Below are 21,797 nucleotides of genomic sequence, written 5' to 3' on the forward strand. Positions count from 1 at the left end.
ATTGTGGACCTTTTATGTAGCATTTAGTATCAAATGCGTGACATGATGTTTTCATTAGGCGCCGTGTGGCACGCAGTTTCATCTTGTACCATTTGACATGCTCACACGCAACCCCACAGATGCGACAGTTTGGACAAGAAGCGGCGAGCTAATGAGCACAGCGCAGTGCTGATTGATCATCTGAATAATTAAACTCAGGCGGTACCTGGAGACGCCATATGCTGCGTTCACGTGCCCTCTGCTGCCCCGCCGCAAAGGTAAACAAACCCAAAGATGGATGAGAGCGGCTGTATAATGTGAGGGTTTGGCTTGTTTGCATTGAAGCTCAAAAAGGAGAAAGACTGAATATGTTATCAAGTCAGTCGATGTATCCTCAGCTGTCTGGCGTGCTGGTCTATTAGGAAAGCTCTTGATGCAGGAGCAGCTGCTGAGATGAAGATGGACTTTGTGATTGATTGGCTGTAAAATGTTCACGGCTGAGGTGAACAGGGTACCCGTGGGAGTAGGAGGGGCAAAAAAAAAAAAAAAATCGCTTTGTCTTTTTTTTTTTTTTTCCAAATCCCTTTGTGGGCTTAACTAGCAGCAAAAAGGGAATTCTAGTAAGCACCATAGGGATAGTGAGAAGTCACGTTTACAAGGGTGTGATGATCTTACCTTCGCCAAGGGTCTGCTTCAGTAAGTCATGCTTGGCCTGCAGTTTAATGATGAGATTACTGCCATTCAGGTACTCCTTGAATTTCTATAAAAAGAGATTAAGATGATAATGAACGAGTGATCCCGCATCACGGAAATTCTAATCGAACCGCTATACAATTGAAATTTGATGTCACGGCGAGCATCGGATGGACTCACTGAGAGGTAGAACATTTCAGTCTCCTGTTGGTTGGCTCTTCTCTTTGCTACATTCATCTTGCTCATGTAGGACTCGGAAGCCAGGGACTTGATGGATTCAGTGGAGCGGCTATGTTGGAAGGCGTCTGACACGTCAAAATCTTCCACTGACAGCATGTCCTGCAGAGTTTGCATGGTAGCGTCCAAGGTCTTTCTCACCTGCACCGAAAAAACGAGCGTGAAAAAGGATTTTAAGTCAAGCAATGCCCATTCAAGCTTTGAGAAGAAGAAAAAAAGCCTAAGTGACCTTATTTTCAAGGGCGAGCTAAAATATCATTTTCGTTGCGGTGAAATGAAAAGTAAGTCACATCTGAATAAAGGAGAAATTTTCAGGAGTACAAATGCATACATATTTTTGGAGCATATATTGATAAAGCTCATTTGGAGTCATGGCACGCCCCATCCATTATTGCACAGAACAGAAAGCATGGTGAGGGAGGAGAGGCACAGCAATTGGCACAGGAACAGGGCTTATTATCACCTCCATTTGCACCTTTTGCGACTGACGCTTTTTGATGAGAAAGCCCTTGCTTCATCAACATAACACACACTTTCAAACAGAAAACAACACTGGCACAGTGACAAGGCACTAAATAAATTCTCAGCTCTAGCCAGTGGGGGGTCAGTGTAGAGTAATTGCAATGAGAACAGATGGTGATGCGGCCCTGCTCTGTGGCTCCAGGGAACGGCAGACAGGCCTTTCTCTGTCATGGCGGGGTCGTGGAGAGGGGGCTGTTGGACACACACAAATCCCCCGTAAATCCTTACCTCCTCATTCTCAATCTTCAGTGTAGCCAAGCGAGACTGTAGCTGGTGGTAGCGCATCAAGAGCTCAGTCTGGACAGGTTGCTGGGCACTCACCTGGCATACCTAAAAAGGAACGTAAATATTCAGACGCAGATGGAAGTTAATGTCTTAAACTGGGCAGGAAGATTGGCAGTACAGAGCATAGGTGTCAAACACAAGGCCCGGGGGGCAGATACGGCCTGCCACATCATTTGATGTGGCCCGCAAAGACAAATTATGCATCAATGTCGTGTCGATATTAAATTGTCTTTATTTCACAAAATAGCAGTATTGCTAGCAATTCTTACTACCATTCATCTTTTTAAAATATTGGAACAGTTTTTACTCGTCTCTTATTTCAAAACTTGTTATTCATCAGTTTGGTGTAGAGCCTACACTGTATATCATGTATGCCTGTAAAGGAAACTATAATTATGACATGGCCTGTGAAAAACAAAAGTGAGTTTGACACCTCTGGTACAGAGCATGCCTGACCATATTTGGCACTGGTTGCTAAGCAACCAAGCAGGAAGTAGCCTGGTGCCTTTTCCCACTGGTTTCCAAAGAACGGTATCATCTCACCTCATCACCCATGTGTGGCAGGTACTCAAAGCGCATGGGAGGGCAGAACACCTGGTTATGCATATCCATGAGTTTGTGTTTATCACTTCGAGAATCCAAGTTGTCCACTGCGTTTTCGATGACATCGAGTCCCTCGTGGCGAGAGGTCTCCAGGTTGTACTCTGCCGACAAGTAGGTCCTAAAGGTCCGCGCCAAGCTCGCGTGGTATCCCAGATCGCAGCACTGTGAAGACATGTCATTGTGGTTCTTGTATATAAACTTATAAATCCAAATGATGCCGGAAAGGCTTGCAAGGAAAATCCCAAAATGACATGTTCCAAGTTGCGCTTCCAAGACAAGAGTTAGCCTAGTAGGACACCAAGGATAATTACAGAGTTTTATCACACTCAGCGGTATGAAGTAACCCAATTAAGGAAAGGCATGTTTGGAGGGAGCTGGAGGCGACTGACAGTTGTGTGAATCACGACTCAAACGCTCTTTAGCGCTCGTTAACACCAGGAAACTATCGCTTTACTTTGATGCGGCCTCAATAAGTCACCATATCCTTCTCAGTACGAGGAATGTTTTCACGGTAAGCTAAATCTCTTGGCGTGCAGGACTGCTATGCACAGTAATATTTGCTCATAAAATTCCTCATAAGACTTTAAAGAGTATGATTAAGAGTGTCAAAGGTAAGGGCAAGAAAATCAATCCATTGAGTTGATTGCGCAAGAGTAAAATCCGAAATCTGAACCATGTAAACAAACATCGTTGCATACTTACGTCTATCATGTCGGCGACATCGTGGATGTAATATTTGGCCACCACTGCGTTTGTTGCTGCCAGGTTCAACAAATAGTCATTGCGGGCTTTGGTGCACTTCAGCTTATTCTCCGAGTACTTGGCTTGCCTCTAGAGAGGAGAGAACAGATGAAGAGAAAAACACATCAGTGGGTAAATCAAGCAGATGTTTGTGTGTGTATACCCAGGGACCCTCCGAGAGGCAGAGAAAGTAGCAGGGAGTTTGGAAACACTCCAGGGAAGCTGCATCTACATTAGTCATGTGTTAAGCGGCGCAGGAAAGCTTGTGTTTAGTCATGAATATGGTTCTCAACACTCGGGAGATGCCACAATGCTGACAACAACAAAAAAAAAGCTGTGACTTGAACAGCTGGTGTACTCAAAGGGGCTAACGCATCTAATGAGGGCCAATACAAGAGCTGCAGCGTACAATTTATAGCCAGGTCCAATATCTAGCTACCAATTATAAAGAGCAAACCGCCATTTGTGACGTAGCCACAAGGACGATATTAATGGTTCTGTCCGGCCCTCCTGTGCCTAGCTTGCATGTTCTTCCCATGCTTGCATGGGTTTTCTCCAAGTAATTGAGTTTCCTAAAAAAAAAAAAAAGCCGATTAGGCAGATGGAAGACTGTAAATTGTGAGTGGAGGGTGCTTGTTTGTCTATATGTGCCGAAGACTCCAAGGATGGGTATACCGAGGAGTGTGTATGTTGTCTTTTAAAGCCCAAAACATAATATTTAGATAATTAACTAGCAAAAATGTATAGAAGTTGCATGGAACTGGGCCAATGCTTTCTTTTGTACTGAATTAATAGAGCGGCTTCCTTTTTGACCGTGTGTGAAATGTTAAAGCCTCCCGGATGTAAATTTTAGGGGCGGCGTCGTTAGGTTGGTAGGCTATTCCCACTGCAAAGTGTGAGGCAGAGACAACATCAATAGCTTCCAAACGGGGGACGAGAGAGCTGGAACGCTCATTGCTGCACTGTGTTATAAAAAGTGCACAATCCCCAAGCTAGCGCCATCCCGTATAAATCAGAAACACTGTCATCTTCTCAGTCTTTTGATTTCCTGAACCTGATATATAAAAGGAATTTCATTTGCATGAGGAAATTCCAGAGGAAGCTCCTGAGTGAAAACTGTTGGAAGTAATCGTACTCTGCAGCAATAGAATGCGAGCTGAGCTTGCCTTTTAGCCTGCAGTCTCCTCAGAGAGTTTTTGACTGCATCAGCTCGCTCTCATATTTTTAATATATATTTATTTTTTATATTCTATGTAATAAAAAATAAAATTATATTCAATATAATGAAATAATTTTTTTAAATAATTCTATGAATACACAATTACATTCTATGTAATAAAAAATGTAAATTATATTCTATATAATAAAAAAAAGTTTTTTAAATAACATTTTACATAACTATAATAACCTTGGTTTCGAGTCAAGACCCACAGTAAATACCCACCTTCTCTTTCATTTTCTCAATCTTCCTACTAGAGCTGCGTCGGGACTGGCGGTCTTCGTGGCGCAGGAGGTTTACATTGAGATCTCCCGACTTGCTGAACTGCTTCTCCTCCTGTTTTTCTGCCTCCTTCAGCTTGCTCTCCGCGCTGATGCTCTCTGTGTGGTACATGTGGTACGTCTTCATCACCTGTGGAGGAAGTTCAACAATGGCCGCCATCATCATCTCAACTGCCGAACTTTGGAGATGCTGCGAGGTAAATGTCGAGGCTATTTTTACTTTGTGTTCTTTTTGAATAAAGGATTCTTATTGTAAGAATGTTGGACTTGAAAATGGAACATTAGAAAGAAAAGGCACTTAAAAACGAGCCCAGTCAGACTAATCGATGATTTACAGAAGAAAAAGAGCCTCTGAGAGATGTCCTCTTCCAAATTCTTCAGCTCTTTCCAAAGAGCTCTTTGCTCTTTCACGGTGGCCTGGTGGATCATTTAGCTCAAAAGATATGGCAGTAGCACATGTCCCCCACACATGGAATATCTCAACAGATTACAGGAAGGCATATATCCAAGCCATCCTCACATCCACCCCCTCAATTTTCTTTAAAATCTTTTTTTCTTCTTCCCTCTCCAACAAAACAACCAGCAAGGTGACAAAAGAGGCGTGTGGTGGCAGAAGTCCTAAAAAAAAAAAAAAAACCTGCGTTCCTGTTAAATGTAACCATATGCTTCTGCCTCCATCTTGTAAAGTATCACCCAGATGCAAGTGTTGTTTTTAAATGTCTTAAAAGCATTTTTTTAAACACCCAAGGATGTTGGACAGTCTACATAAACAGTGATTTATTTGTTTCCTCCAAGTTTCCTGGAATCCACTAAATCATGTACGCTTAGCCACTACAAGTCCTTTCATCTCCTTAAAGAACTGCCTTTGGGTCAAAGCCTGTGATAGAAATTATTTCCAAAGTTGCCTTTGAAGAAGTTTTATTTTGTCCCATTGTCATGTACGAAGGGGGGGGAACATCAGCAACAACAGCGGGACAAACAGCTGGAAGGTAAAAATTTGAAAGGGAATGTCTACAAGAAAAAAAAAAAGTGTCATTTTCAGAAAGACACAATGATGTGAAGTTAAATGAATTTGTATAATATTTACAAATTAAAACTATCTGGATGTGAGGAATGAATGGAAAAAAAAAGTCAACAAAGGCATAAATGACAGATTGAGGCAACGATGGAAACAGCACAACTCGCCATCTGAGACTTTCACTATTGCTATTCATAAAGAGCAGCCAACAGACAGCAGGTGGTCCATCACAAAGATAAGAGCAGATTTATTGATCTCGCTGGGGATATTAGGTATGTCTGCGTAACCGGAAATTAGCACGAGTTGAAGATTCTTCTGAGTCATATTGCTGAAAACATCAACAGGAGATTTTCCAGCCTTTGCTCTTTCCTTGTTTCAAGGTTTGGCAGACTGAGAATGTTTTTAGCTCACGGCCTTCCATGTCTGGATCAAGAGCCGGGGATTTCACGCTTTTCTTGGCTGCCAATGAAAACCGTTGGAAGAAAAATAATTACCATGTGTTACCAAGTGACTACAATTTTCATTCAGCTATTTGTGATGAAATGAAAAGACTAACAATGTTGTAGTCGGGGAAATAAAATGATTCTTATTCAAAATGATTTCCCACTAACTACATCAGAATCCTCCTGAGGTCATGACATTTGACCTTACAGCTAAATTCTGAGTGTGTGTTTTGCTTTTTCTTTGACTCCTGGTGTGTCAGTGGCGTGAAATGAAAACCTAGCATGTGGGACAACAAAGCAGCAGGAAGGACTGAAATAAAAGTGCATTGTCAAGAAAAGAAATGATGCACTTTGGGTAATTCATTTTTTCTCCCCGCAAGCTGCATTTTGTAGATAAAAACAAAATGACTGCTATGTGACAAAACGACACCTTTAGGTATGAATCCACACTGACAAACTGTGAACCTAAAAGCAAAAAAAATGACAGAGGCAAGAAAGTATTGAACCGCTTCATGACTTTTTTTTTTACATTATCATTTTCAATTTTAATTACTATTGGAAAAAATCAATAAACAGTTGACAAAACTAGGAAGGAAAATAATGAAAGGACCCAAGAAAAGTCATGATGAGATAAGAGATAAATGTTGTACTTACAGTGTAGAGTTCATTGGTCACCTTCACCAGCTCCTCGTGCATCTGGATCCCAATGTCCTTGCTCTGAAAGGAAAAAAAATATAGCTTGTGTTTAAAAGGTGTCACAAGATAGGCATCATTTTCTGCCAGATGAATAATTTCCGTCTATAGAAATTCCTAATATTGTGGTTGGTAAATATACCCCAGACAAAAAAAAAATCTGCAAATCTACTCCAGTTTAAAAAAAAAATGGGTGCATGGAGAGGGGGGGGGGGGGGGATTTTATGTGATTTGATTGTTTTTGCATTCAAACAACTGTCAAACTCGGTGCGATAAATCCTTAAATTCCCGCAAGGGCTCAGGCAGCTGGTGAACGGCATCAGTGGCTCTGAAGTGAGAGCGACTGCAGCATGTACTGCTCTGACGTGGTTGATGAACAAATATGATGCAACACGCTGTAAGAATTGGAATCAGTATAGAACACTTAGCCCTATATGTCATAGATAAGAAATGCATCCATATTGCGCAATCATTCCGTATGTGCAACACAGCTGAAAAATAACAGACTTAGTAAGTGGAGTTGTTTTTCAAATGAAGGCTTTCCATTGGTCCGTGTTGGCACACACACACAAACATGCACACTTTTTGATGTTTGGGTAAGACCTCAATTATTTCAGCTATGTGCTGACTAGATGCTGCTAACACTGAACGGGAGGCGACAAAATATTTGTCATGGGGTTGTCCTGGCCCTCAGCATATTTCTACTTCTACAGTCCTATTTTAGGTTTCACCCAGAATCCATAACGCAAGCACAATATGAGATTCGATCATATTTACCTCGTAAATCCTTACGTACGTTTTTTGTGAAGAGATAAATGATTGACTGACCTTCTTGAAGAGGCGAATGACGTCCTCACTGATCTGGGCCAAGCGCTGAATGACGTTGTTGGTGTAGATGTCACTGAGGGTGGCGTGGTCACGACTCTCACGCCTGGTCTGGTTCAGCACCAGGTACCAGCAGTTGACGGAGGACAGCAGGTGCTGGTCTTTCCTGGGAAACACATAATGCAGGATGAGGATATTTGTTTTAAATTCTTGGGTCATATTTAATATGTCGAATTACGTAAGTAAGAGAGTTTAAACATTTAATTCTTCCCTTTTTTCCTCCCCTCTTCATTCATTCCATGGCTGCCTCATTGCCTACAGTAAGATGACTCCATCCAAATCATTCTACTTGATAGACTCCAAACTACATTGCACTCTCAGCTGGTTAAATGTATAATGATGCATGGGCCTGATTTGCCGCATAATGACTTGGTGCTTTCAAATCCAAAAAGCATTGCATAGACGTGTACACACATTGGACGATATGTTTCTAAAGCTATTTCTATCTGAATTCATCAAACAAGCCACCCCGAAGAAGAAGAAACAGAGAAGGAAATGAGAGCAAAGCAGGACCAGAGTGCAGTGTTTTGGTGGTGGATGGGGAGGGGGGAGTGTGTGAGGGGGGGGGGGGGGGGGGGATTATGCTCTGCAGTCTCAGCAACATCAAAGAAGACCCTCTGGAGATGATGCTAATGCTAATCGCCTTTTATGAGGCCGATACTGAGCTACAAGTACTGGGAATCAGAAAGTAACTCATATATTTAGCAAAATCATGTCAACATTTGAGTTTCTTCTTCCACACTTCAGTCACTTGAAGAGCGCCACCTTGCTATATATTAACATTTAAATAACCTTATTGACATAAAATGTAGTCCAATGCTTTCATTAGGAATAGGAACCTGTGCCATGCAGGGAGAAGAAAATCACATGATCATTGTAAATAAAGTCATTTTAAATGTTTGAGGAATGTAACATTAATTGACACATTACTAATGACATCTTTCCGAGCAAAAGCGGATCTAAAGTAGCCCACTTTGTGATTCCCACTTCTGGGATGTCCTATTTCTACATGCTCATCATGAGTCCTTTTGTAGCGCTCCCACTTGAGCTGTCTAATTGCCTCAATGGGCTGCAGATTGGTCTTCTGTGCTGTTTGGAGACCAAGCACCTCTAAATTCTTATAATCCCTAAAAAGTGGTCAGATTGTTGATCATATGGTTCTTTTTTTTTTTTTTTTCACTTCCACAAAATTGACAGCAACAAGAAGGCACAAGATGTCGTCTCCCGTGCCATCGCCCTCATTTCACAGTAGCAGGAGGCCGCTAATTAGCCTTGTGCCTGACCCACATCTCTGGAAATATTTCAACCTCTTAATAGATCGTTTTTTTTAGATCTATCTGACATCAAAGATTATCTTTTTACAATTTTTGTTCCAACCGGGCCTGTAACAAGGAAGAAGATATTCTGTATCATCAAATAGCATCACGTCATGAGTACAGATATCATTAACATGGAGAAGCATCTGCGCTTTTGTCAATTTCTCCTCTCTGACACGCTCTGTAAGAAAAAAACAAAATAGAAGACCGAGGTTTAATTGGGGAGAGTAATTTGATTGGATGATAAACCAGCTACTGCAAGATGCCACCGTTGAGTACAAGGAGCACGCATCATGCTTGAATGGCATCGTCTTAATCACTCTGATGTGTCCCGGCCAGGAATCCCAGAAGGAAGCGTGTATCTATCAAAGCAAAGACTGTTTGCTGAATGCTCCTAATCCTCGACACACTGTCTGCCTGCCTGCTGCTTATCGACCAAAGAGCCCAGACAGCAAGAGCCAAACTGTTTCAAAAGGCAAAAAAATAAAAAATAAAAATAAAAAATTGGTACACGGGCACCATGCTGGATATTCATTTTCCTTTTACTGGGTTTTTGCACATCAGGCAGGAGTTTTGCTTGTTGAGGAACACTGCCAATGTTTGCTAATGCGCAGCTACATGCCGGCAAAGGGCGGAGCTTTGGCAAAGAACTGCAAAAGTTGCAAAGTGTGAAGCTCCACCAGCTGCACTTTGCATTGGGAAAATGGCGGCCTTTTGACTGCTGACTGTAAACCAGACGTCAAGGATTAGTTTAACATCTGACCGTCAAAGCGCCACAAAGGAAGCATAAATTGAGAACATTACAAAACCAAGTGGGACTAAAGCCATAGAGGTTAGTTGCCATAGCGACCATTTAGAGCGACAGCAACAGCTCTGATGCTTTCTGTAGATGGGCCGAGCCTTCCAATAATTCCCAATCCCCAGAGCGCATGTTTGTCATTCAACAGGAAAAAGAAACATCCATAACATTTTGAAATGTTCATAGATTTTGCACTTACCTGCAGCTCGTTAAATAATAATAATAATAATTAAAAAAAAAAAAAGCAGAGTGAGATGTGGAAACATTTTGCTTGTTAGCAGCAAGCCTGGAGAGAATTCAAACTGCTCAATGTGGTCTAACAGCTTAGCAAATGTCACACATTTAACAACCGACATTTAAATAATAGCCTGACAAATGTTCATTATTTTGTGACAAGCACGCTTATGCCCCACTGGTTGCATAAAGCAATTAAAGATGAATTCTCATGCATTGCTACATTTTCCCTGAGACATCAGCTGGGGAAGAAGATTGAAATCATTCTCAACAAATGATTTGTTCACGCACTCAAAAAGCGTAACACACATACTCACACACTTAAACAATGCAAATTTGCATCGTCCTGTCTTATCTCTTCCATCCAAATGGACACTTATGACACTCAGCAGTGATTGTAGTTTAATGAGCCACATCATCGACTCCTGAAAGGTCATAGTTAAAGTCAAAACAGGAACCCTTCAGAGATTTTTTTTTTCTTCTCAATGTGCCAAATGAGATTTACTAGAGGAGCACAATAGTGTTTGTTGGGTCAGTGTGTTGTAGTTGCAGTAGCTGTAAATCACATAAACATTCTGGACTGGAAAGGTGCCAACTCGGTCTTGACTCGCACTAAAGTCTGTTCTAGTCTCACAATAATAACAGTACACAATATAGACGATATAGATATGGTTCACAAATGATTGCTTTATTCTGACGAATAAATTTTGTTCATCTTTCAATACCAGCGACATATAGTGACAAGCACAATAATTAAACATTCTCCCACTAGATGGCAGAAGGTGTATCCACCTGTTACCTTGCATACCATAAAAAAAATATTTTTTGCATTCAACAGAACAGGCCCAGAATTGACTATTAACCCACACAAAACCACGATTAACTATGGTAATATTAGCTCAACAAAACCATCTAGTATTCCTTTTGCTGGCTGTGCGCCAACAAAGTGTTTTTCTTCCAGTTCACCATCAACCTAATTACACCAAAATGAGAGGAAAGAAGCATAAAGGGCGTGTCACATCTGATTAAGTGGATTTGTGATTGCCCTCCTGCCTAGGAGTGCACACAGCAAGTTATTGTCTTTTTTTTTTGGGGGGGGGGGGGTTCTGTGCTCAAGTCTTAATTATAGCCACCATTTAATTGCTATTAGCTGCAAGTGCGGTGACAGCACAATGCCTTGAAATGCACGTGTAGGCCAACACACGAGGAAATCTGACAAAAACAGTCGATTTTTCTTCTTCTTCTGTTTAAAACATTTCATGGCATCACACTTTGTTGACGGGCTTGTTAGGTTGACTTCCAATCCCAGTGGGACTGCAATAGATGAAAGGCATAATAATGGACGCGTAGGCCACAAATATGGCAATGATCAGCTTTCAGCATCTTATGAAGATCAAAGCAATTATTTAGCATTTGATCAGATGGCTCCAATGTTATTCCTCACGCTGCTCACAACTATGACGGCCATGATGTTCTCTGCACTCAATACTTTTTTTGGTGAAGCAACAGTGATTTCTGTGCGAATTGCAATTTCTGGTTATTTTGCACAATTAAATTAAGCACGATTAAGCGCAAAGTCAGTCAGTTTGCACCGGCAGCTTTGTGTCAACTGAGAGGAGATTCTCAAGATGCCAGAAATGTAACCTGCCGCAACAGCTGCTTTCGATTATCCAGTCAAATGCTCGCCCCGGTTCATGCGTTCAAATTCTACGCCAGCTTCACAAATAAGGACTGCCAAGAATGCCCAAATAACATATTCAAGAAGAATCTAACAATATTCCCCTTGTGCTTTGGAACACATTAGTCATCCACAGTTTGAATGCACATGTCAAAAAGTAACCGTTTTTTTTTTCCCCCACATTTCACAAAGAGTGAAAAGACAAGCCAAGGTGATGTGATAATGATGTGCGTGTTATATAAGCAAATAAAAGTTACCATTTCTATTGAAATCGATCAATGAAGTGCTCGTTAAACAAAACCAATTAACATTAGCATTAATGTTATGTGACTCTACAGAAGAAGATGTATTATTTTCTTTGTCAGACAGCAGTTTTGTTCCACAAAGCCTGACAAAAAAGCATTTGTTTCTCAGGAAACATCACACTGACATTGATGGAGGTGCTCACATTCAAAACTTGTCATTATGACAACGTTCAGGTTGCCTTACTTCCTCCCACTATGATCAGGAGTGAAATGACAGGTTGGTGCCGGTTTGGGGTGAGATCTACTGCCAGAACTCAGCTGGGTTACTGCTCCAGATTTCAGAGGAAAGCACACCGACGTGCCCTGAGGTGCTTGATTCTGGGAGCGGCAGAGGCTTAATTTCATGCCGTGCGTGAGTCGTGTGTCAATGTGTTGCTAGGGCTCCCTGTGAAAAGACTTTGGTATGGATTTTCAATATGATCACGCCTACAACTACTTTCATCTTTTTATTTATAAGATTCCTTTGTAGAAACCTTGTTGTTCAATGTAGTTCAACTAAATTATTGTTGAACTGCGATACACTTGAGAAATGCAAAGAGCATGCAGAGAGATCTTGTTGCACAACCTAAACGGCAATAAAATAAATGGAATGAGGACTACATTAGTGGCTCATAAATCACGTAGCCTAGCATATCATGTCATAGCAATCCCCTGGCACCATGCAAATAGGCCCCTGATCAGGTATTACATCACAGCAATCTGATTGAAGGGAGACTAAGTGTTACGATTTACCAGTGAGGGCAAATTTTCATTGCATTGCATCTAACTGGAATGACACGGCAGCATAAAACACTGAAATTAACATATTTAAATTTTGCACCAAAATGTGACCCTAAAAGTACAAACCTATTAGAAAGTGGGTGGATAGAACACAAGAAATCTCAAGGACTGCCTGGAAAATGTTATTAAACATTCTGCCATAAAAAAAGGCAGTGGCGGAGCTAGAGGGTGGACCTTAAGGGCACTGGAATATGCTTGGACTCCCTCCTTCCAGGTGCCAGGCCAAATAATTGACTTTTGGGTATATTCTGATTTTTTCAAGGATTTTTCCCAGATTTGAATCCATCCCCAAAGAAAAGAAATCTTAGCTCCGTCAGTGAATAAAGACAATACATCTCAGTTTTGATAAGAATATAATTCAACCATGTTGATTACTGTGGTTGTCAGATTGACGACGACGATATTTAGTGCTTGACGGCACTCGTCCCTCACAATTCGACATCATTAAGGCACAATGGCATCAAATGGCAACGTCGGTGTGCTCTGTGCAGACAGAAAGCTGTTGTTATCTCGAATGAATGACACGATGATTTGATTGGGATGCTCTTTAGTACTTAGGCAAAAGCAATTGACAACTTCTAATGTGGAGCATCTGTTACATATTTCGATGGAAAATGGGATTTGATACAACACGGAGTGTAAAAGCTTTTTCCGGGCAATGTCAAGTGCTGAAGTGAAGCACAGTGAATGCGGTCTGTTTTTTGTTGTCCACCCTTTGGTTCTTTAATGAGCCGTGACCTGCTTACAACGCCCCGGCGAGCTGACCTTTTAAAGATGTTGGTTATTATATCAGGTACTCCAATACAGCACATAAACATGATTTAATATTTCGTCTTCTGCACTGCAGTCAAATAAGGCAGAGCCATAAGCACTGCGGTTCACAGGAGGAGAACAGGCCCACTAAGGACAAAGGTGAAAAGCCCCGGTGGACTTACTTGAACTGCTGGTGTTCCCGAGAACTGCGGATTTTGGAGGAAAACCTCTCGGAGAGTTTGTCTAAACTGCGGGAGTATTCCAGTTCGATCTCTGCCTTGCGGCGGAAAAACTCCTGCAGATCCTGCAGCAACTGGATGCGTGATTCCGATTGTTGCTCCAAGCATTTGAACTGCTCCACCAATTGGTTACGAATTTCTGTCCAAGAAAAACACAAAACATAAGAGTCATCTTGGATCCTTTCACTAATAGTTCAGTTCCATTCTGGTTCTTATTAAGAAAACCAAATACATAAAATAGTCCTTTGAAATGACAAATTTAAAGAGGTTGGTAATTATACTCTTTGCCTATAATGAACTGTAGAAGTAGGGCAACACTTCTAATTTTAAACCGTAATACAGGTTATAAAATATCCTCCCATGCATAATTGAAAATAAAAGAAAGCCTACTCATTTAACATGTAATGAGAAGCGTATGTGCTTGGTGGAGTAAAATTTCTCCTCAAGAGGAACCTGATGCTGCCCTGCAGGCAGGCTGCAGCTTCGTATGCCAGTGGGAACCCACCCGAGAAACCTGAACCCACTTTGCAGCCGCAATCACTGATCCCATCCCAGAAAGAGAGAAAGGTCCATTTTGCAGAACATAACAGTACTATAAAGTAGATATCAGTCTTTTACTATCACATCAACCATACTTATCATTTTTAAATAATACTAATTAAATACACCTCTATGGCAGTGGGATGCAATTTCCTTTTTAATATGAATATTACAAGTTTCTGAGTGGCAAGTAGAAGTGACCCACGTTGCTGAGGGTGTCATTTTGGTCAGCCAAGCCCTCCCGTGGATAAACACAGGCTAGGGAGAAGCTTGTCATTTGAGGTACAACAGTGAGGCTTCCCGCCTGTGATGTTCAGCTCGAAGCAGCCGGCTTCAACCCTGCGGTTAACCATCGTCCCAGCCCGCTTTTTAATGTGAGGGGGCCTCCCTTATCCCTTCGCAACTTTGTAGTACTACATGAGACTCTCCGGAGATCCAACTTCACAGTTTTCCAGGAATGCCTCCTATTCCCAAAAGTGATCTATTCCCCACTTGGGTTTTATTCTCCAAAGAAGCCAAAGGGAAAATGTGACGGTGGTGAAGCTAGAAAACAAGCCACGACAAAAAAAAAAAAAAAGGGAACTCTGAACTACCAGCTGCAGTGCAATATTTAACACAACGTTGGAAAAATAGGTCACCCACACCAAAAAGTGTGTTCGAAATCCTGAGCCAGTGTGGAGAATGATTCCCAGATCTTCATTGGTTGCGGTTTCGACAAAGTGACGAATGCTCGCTGCTTGTCCCTAAAGTGTGCTTTACAATAATGATGGCAGTACTTCAACTAAAACACCCAAGAGGGAAGAGGAGGAGTCGATATCATTTCTAAATTTGCTTAAATAACATATCAAGGCTATACATTCATTCAATATAGATGGAGAAGACTCTATTAAATGTACCGAAAGCTTCTCTGGGGAAAGAAAAATCAATCCAAGTTGCTAATTCATCAATTGATAAATTAGTTGACTCGAAGTGATCAGATCATCTTATTCAAAAGGAGGCCTCATTGAATTTGCACAAATATTTGAAGTTGTTGATTAAGCTGCCTGCTATGTGGCGTGCTGTGTTTCTGTTTTGAGATGGAGCCATCTGCTATCTGTTTGGTGGCAAAAGGGGGGGGGGACTGGTGAGGTTGAAAATTGCCTGAACTGTGCTGTAGATCAGCAAAAAAAAAAAGTTCATCCATCTATTGATGTAATTATAGAAGATATTTTTATTTGATAACCTGCCCCACAACAATATTTCTTTGACAGAGATTTGAGGCAGGAAATGGTGGACACTGGTCTCCTCATAGAACAGGAAGACCTTTGGAAACAAAGACAGGATGTATCAACTCCATGACCTTTGACTTTCAAGGACGAGAATCGTGTATTGGCAGCTGCATCACAGCGTCGTGGCGGCATTTGAATTGTTTCGCTTTTCTCCTCGCGGATGTAAGAAGAAATGATAAAACGCTCAAGTGATCTGCTTATCGTCATAAAACCAATGAAGGCAATTCAGTGGCAATGAAGTGATAGCTTTTTAGTGTGACAATAAGATACTGTCAAATGTCAAGAACAATATCACAATCCAGAACTTTGATGATTAATAGATAGCGCGCGGCGGCATCATTCAACAATGCTTTGTACTGAGCCAAGCAAAACAAAAGTGCTGCATTTTTAATCACTGATAAGTTAATTGGACATGACTTGAACGAAACACAAAATTGCCTCACTACAAAGATACCTTTTAATAATTTTAGTTTGAAACAAAAGCCTACCAATACAAGTCTTTAGAGTTTTAGTAAAGTGAACACTGACTCGATGATTTAGTTTTTTTTCCCTTCGCCTCCAACACAATTTCACTCTACCACTACCCGATTTATAAACTTATTTTATGGCAGTCAATAATGGCAGGGCGTGTAATTAAACACAGCCTACTCACACTATGAAGGTTTTATGAAGGTGAAACCTTGAACTGGAAGTCATTAATTCAATTTCCATGATTTCAAAGGAAAAAAGGAAAGACTTCAGAAATATGCATACACATAAGAGACAAGCAACTCTAAACCAAAATCACCATTTTAATCCTCAACTCAGCACTGCGGTATCTGAGCTTTACACTGCATAGTAAAATTCACATGAAAATATGCAAGAGCAACCTTTAATTCACTTTCTGCGCCTCTTCCAACCCATCTGACAATACGAGTCTTTGAGCTAATCCTCGACTTCTCTGGTCTGTTTTTAATCCCGCCATGATAAAAGCAATGTTAGATTGACACGTTGACGTGTCACTCCATCATTAGCTGCCGAACGTGCTCTCAAAGATAAAACCGGCCGAGAGCAAATCAATGGGCGACAAGAGGTGAGCGTGTCAGATAATCTTTGGCCGTTTCTCATTAGGGTGATCAATTTATTGGCCTCAAAGTATTGCAGTATTGCCTGCAATTGTTCGGCTTCTTGGTGCAAGCGCAGAAGAATCCGCCTCGATTTTCCACCCGGGCTGCTTCACATTGATTTTTTTTCTCGACGGAAACGTCAGCGCCTTAGCACGTTACGTGAGCCCGATGCTTCAGGGAAGCCCGAGTATGAGTCAAAACCCGGAACACGCCCCGAAGCTGTCCATCACCGCTGTATCCAGGATGTAGCTCGGCAGGGCCAGGCAACGTCTCCATGGTAACGTGGGTGTGCACCAGTCCCCTCGGGAGCATTTTATTGGAGAAGAGATGGTGTGTCTTACAAGGAGCGGTGGCAGCATCGCATGAAAAGTCACGTGTGAGTAGAGAGAGAAAGGTGAGTCGAAATATAGAAAAAGAAAAGAAAAAAAAGACCTATTTCTCCTTCAACACCAAATCAGAAGACAATTAAATATTGATAGAAATTTGAAATGATCTTTGTAAACTAAAAATGTGAAGATGGTGAAACCTTCCTCGTGCAAGTTTGTATGTCAAAGCATCTGGTTAACTTTAATAGGCTGTGGATAATATCTCAAGCAACTCGATTACAGTAGCTAATTGCAAATTACAGACCGTAATTAGCAGGTAGTTAATTAACAGGCCATTTCGTTAATCATCACCAGCGCTCAAAATCTGCTCCTCTTGTTGGTTAACCTTAATAAAAAGAAAACACACACCTTATTTACCGGAATTCAAACCGTAACGTATATTTTTCAATATGCTCTGGCATTTAACAGCTTCAATAAAACGATTTATAGACTTCTGGCACTTTATTTGTTGCAGCTTGATCAATTGTCCATAAAATGTCCCATTCGAGAACAAATGCATGCTGACTAGTTACAACTTAGTTGTAAACTAACATAATTGAATCCAAGAATCGCCTTCAGTGAGCAAGCCATGTTGTCAACTCCTGGCAGAAATGTGTGACGACAAACAAAAAAAAAAATCAGCAGACAAGCACTCTCAAGGCTTCGAGACAAGTCGATGGAATTCAGTTTTGTAGACTTGTATTGACCTGTCCTGTGTCAAACTTGGGTGTGTGCAGCATTTGACTGTGGATATAAAAGCATGACCTGAGGGATGTTCAAGTATTCCTTCAATTTGTACTTAAAAATGTAGTTTTTTAACATATTGGGATTATATATATACATCTGTCAAAGTGCTGCTTGTTGTTACCACGTAGTTTACAATAAATCAGCAGAATCCAGAAAGGGACTGTGCCCAATTTATGATCAATCACTGTACTTGAATAACATGTTTTTAGTAACATGTGGTAAGACACCAAAATAATAGACAGACATTGTTAGAGAAGATGTTTTTCCTCCATCAATGGATACTATCAGAATCCTGTCATGTCTAAACAGGCACAGCACATTGTCCGCCCTCTTTGTTGAGTATGTCAAGGCAAGAGTCGCCATTATTTAGGAGAGCATTGCCGAAGGGCTGAGAGCACATGAATATATATTGTGCAGATTAGTTTTGAAAGTGTGATGCCACAACAGTCATAATGTTGAAGGAATAAAATGCTTCTTCAGGCAGTACTCAATGAATTAGTTCATCATAAACAAGTGAAAGTGTGATCACCAAGCGAATGGCACCCAAAAATAGAAAGCCATTGAAACCACTTGCCGTTTTTTTCTACTTTATGAATGCTGGCACACAAATGCAAACATGATTGAGACTGTGTGAAAAGCGAATCTTTGTCATTTACTGAAAAGGCTGACTATGTGTGGAACAAACATCCAGTTAAATAGCGGCAGCTGCCTCCGTCACACCGAACGCCACAAGCGACCGAATGTGACTGAATTATTGCACAATGTTCACGGTCATAAAACAAGATTTAATGAGTGGCCAATCTGCAATTTTATTTTTTTATTTCAGTGGAATGGATTTCATGTTTTGAATTAATACTTACCTATTTGTCATGTCATTTGCATCTGTGGTTAAAAAGCCAAGCGTGGAGAGTCTCTGTTGTTGAAATGCACAAGTGCAGCCAGTGAATGGAGCTACAATGATCAATTATTTTGTGTTTCCAGTTGAATTGCTGACTAGGCTGGGTGAACTCCAAAACCTTTTTTTGACCCCCCCCCCCCCAAAAAAAAACAATCTGGTCCACCACAGAACTATTTTGCTTACATGTTTGCTAGCTGTTTGGCTAGAGTCCACGCAAGTAGGTTTTTCGCCACCCATCGAGAGATCCTGCATCAGCTGCACAGTAACAGCAACGTACTTGAGGTGACATCTCTGCATGTTGTCAGCAAAGTCACCACAGGCTGTCCCCTCTTTGTTAACACAGTAAACTGTGAGCACTTTTATCTGACTCATTAAATCCTCTGATCGGCATCATTGCATGCGCAAGGTTAATCTCCCAGCAAAACATTAAAACGTAATAATGGGCCAGAGTGCTGCTGCTCTATGAACTGCAAACGGAGGTGATAAACCTCGCCCCCCAAAAAAGTGTTTTATATCCCAACAGGCTTTATAATGGCTTTGCTTTGACGACTTAAGGATTCCTAAAGGTGACACCAAATAATTCATCTGCCGTTTGTGGAGAAGAAGCAGAAAAAATGTGTATCAACTACAAACTACACCATCTTTCACATTTTACATCAGAGAAGCTGTCTGACTCTGAAATAAAAACATGCAAAGTAACTTGCAGTCTAATGTAGTTTTAAATTTGATTAAAAAGCTTTTTAAGAAAGACAAAAAGAAAGAAAAAAGAAGACAGAGACTAGTCTCAGAGGTATAGTGTGCCAAGAATCCTGAGTGGAGCCAAATTGGACTCCACTCTAATCAAGCAAATGAATGATGGATAAAAAAATAAAAAAAAAACAGCCAGAAGAAAAGAGATAACCGCTGACCTCAAGTAAAATACTCTACAATAAAGATGTCCTGGTGCAACTGCTTGGAGGTCAAAATAATTAACCCAACCTTTAGTAAATGTAATGCTCAAATTTAAAGAAACAAGCTAGTGTGGATGTTCCATGTGAGAACCCTAACAATGACATCATTCATTTGATCCTTATTATTTTCAAGGCTAATTTTGAAAATTTCTAACAACCTTCCACTGGCCTGTAGACCTTGAATTTGACCCCAGTAAATTAGAGGACGTGTGTGCAGCTTAAGAGGTCAAATTTAAGTGAGCAGAGCGCCACAGTGCTACAAGCACACACAATTCCAAACCAGTCACAGTAAACTTGCTTCGCCATTGACACAAAAATGAAAACTTCAATGGCTTGAATAAAGCCAAGGAGGCTTTGACTTTATCATTTTGTTACACTTTACAATTATATCCATGAAGTTCACTTCATGATGTTCACTTCTCTATCACTACAGATTTTTTTTTTTGTTCATACTGCTCATGTATTCAGCCTCATACATAATAAAGCAAGCTTGTGATCTTGGAATGACCCAATCAATGACACTCTGATGACAAGGGCCCCTTCTGCCATGTCCACATGAACCTTTAAGTCATAAGTCACAATACGACAGGTGCAATTTCCAATGTGAATTTCATTAGTGTTCACTCGCTGGTTGGTTCATCTCAAACGTGGTCATTGTTGTGAGGAGGCGGAGAGCCCTCCATGTCTGCAGTCCATGCAAAGCACGAGCGGTGAATGACAAATTAGCCATAAATTAAAATCCCCTCTTCCTCATGCCGCTCAAGGACCCCGGTTAACGCAAACCGGGCCAAACCGGGTCTGGCATTAAAACAGAAGCGATACATCTAAAGCGTGGTGGTCTCTGAGCTGAATTATTGATGCGCGGATGATCAAACCTGGCTTCGGGTCAAGCAGTGAACGGGAAAATAAGATGGCTATTGACATGGTGGCGCTTTCTGAAAGTAAATACCCAAGCTCACGTTAGGAGATGCTAAAGCTAGACCTGAGGGTTGATGAGCAAAAGCCCCTGAGCTGGAACATAAATGGAACCATTGGGTTTTCGTCAAGAGACTAAAATTGAAATTGCATCCAAGCACCACTTGGTGGGAATGCTGGCTCAAGATCACTTCATTCAGAATCATTTTCTATACAAAGTCTCCGCAAAATAGTATAGTTCATTTTCGGACCCCTCGAAGGGGCTAAACCGTGGCTATGGTGGTAGGGTGGAGACAAACCACAATACATTGATTATGAGAATAGATTGGAAAGATCTAAAAAGTACTCTGGAATGTGAGCTTGGAATTTTGGCAGGATTCAGGACTACATTAGGTCAAGAAAATGGTGTCTTATGAAAATATTTAATTTTTGCTTAGAGATGCTAGATTTCAGAAGACTCTAACCTAAATCGTCATTACAACACTACACAAACAGCAATGAACCCCCCCCCCCCCACACACACACACACACAAAGCCCTTTGGTAGTTCCTCTGAAGTGGATGAGGAGTTATGAAATCCGTGTCCTCCAAAAATATATGCAATGTTTCATCGAGAGTGCTGGAATGGGAATTCTTCTGCATCAATATTTAAGATAGTCTTCTGTACACTGGTTCAAAAAAAAGATTCATGCACAGGTTTTGTCCAAAAAACAAATCTTTGTCATATATCTATTTATGTGCAGTCCTTTCCTCTCCCAGTAATGGTGATGAAAAATTGTGGCCTCTTCCAAATTGCCCATCCCTGCAATTTATACATTGTAGCGCAGTCTTATTTTTCAACGCATCTAATGAGTCTATAAATATTAAGCGCTATCATACATACATAAATATAGAGAGAGAGAGATTGCAGCTGTCTAAAATGATTTCCATCCATGTTGGCAATGTAATATAATAAACACCTTTGATCACACTTGTGCACCTGTTAGTGTCTAACACACAAGTTGTGCGATCAGAATGAACCAGATGACTTCTGAATGAGCTCACAAGGATAAAGCAGTACATGTTGCCAATGAACAAGTCCAAACGTGAACAGAGTTGGCTTATTTCGTGGCCCACCCAAACCCATTCAGACTTCGAATGAAATAAAATGAGTCACATTTTACTCACTATTTACAATCATTGACTCAACATTGCCTAAATCAAAGCTGGAAGCCAAATAGAGGCCCCAAGATGTGGTGAAGAAGGTGCAGCCATGCAGCCACCCTGCTCGTTTCAACACGGGGATTTATTTTACCCGGCAACACGA

General features: G+C 41.0%; 1 protein-coding gene across 2 annotated transcripts in view; it reads right to left on the bottom strand.

The window, feature by feature from the left end:
- srgap3 (SLIT-ROBO Rho GTPase activating protein 3) overlaps nt 1–21,797 on the bottom strand; it is a 29,486-nt gene that overhangs the window by 6,988 nt on the left and 701 nt on the right. For both annotated transcript variants that reach the window (XM_085923512.1, XM_085923513.1), the window contains exons 2-10: nt 13,647–13,842; nt 7,543–7,705; nt 6,676–6,738; nt 4,505–4,690; nt 3,022–3,150; nt 2,260–2,481; nt 1,660–1,761; nt 853–1,050; nt 655–739 (exon numbers count right to left, since the gene is read on the bottom strand). In XM_085923512.1, coding sequence (XP_085779638.1) covers nt 655–739; nt 853–1,050; nt 1,660–1,761; nt 2,260–2,481; nt 3,022–3,150; nt 4,505–4,690; nt 6,676–6,738; nt 7,543–7,705; nt 13,647–13,842 — 1,344 coding nt within the window. The remainder of the gene's footprint in view (nt 1–654; nt 740–852; nt 1,051–1,659; nt 1,762–2,259; nt 2,482–3,021; nt 3,151–4,504; nt 4,691–6,675; nt 6,739–7,542; nt 7,706–13,646; nt 13,843–21,797) is intronic.

The sequence above is a fragment of the Syngnathus leptorhynchus genome, chromosome 11, assembly GCF_054491065.1.
Source record: "Syngnathus leptorhynchus isolate UIUO chromosome 11, UIUO_Slep, whole genome shotgun sequence".
Lineage (NCBI taxonomy): Eukaryota > Metazoa > Chordata > Actinopteri > Syngnathiformes > Syngnathidae > Syngnathus > Syngnathus leptorhynchus.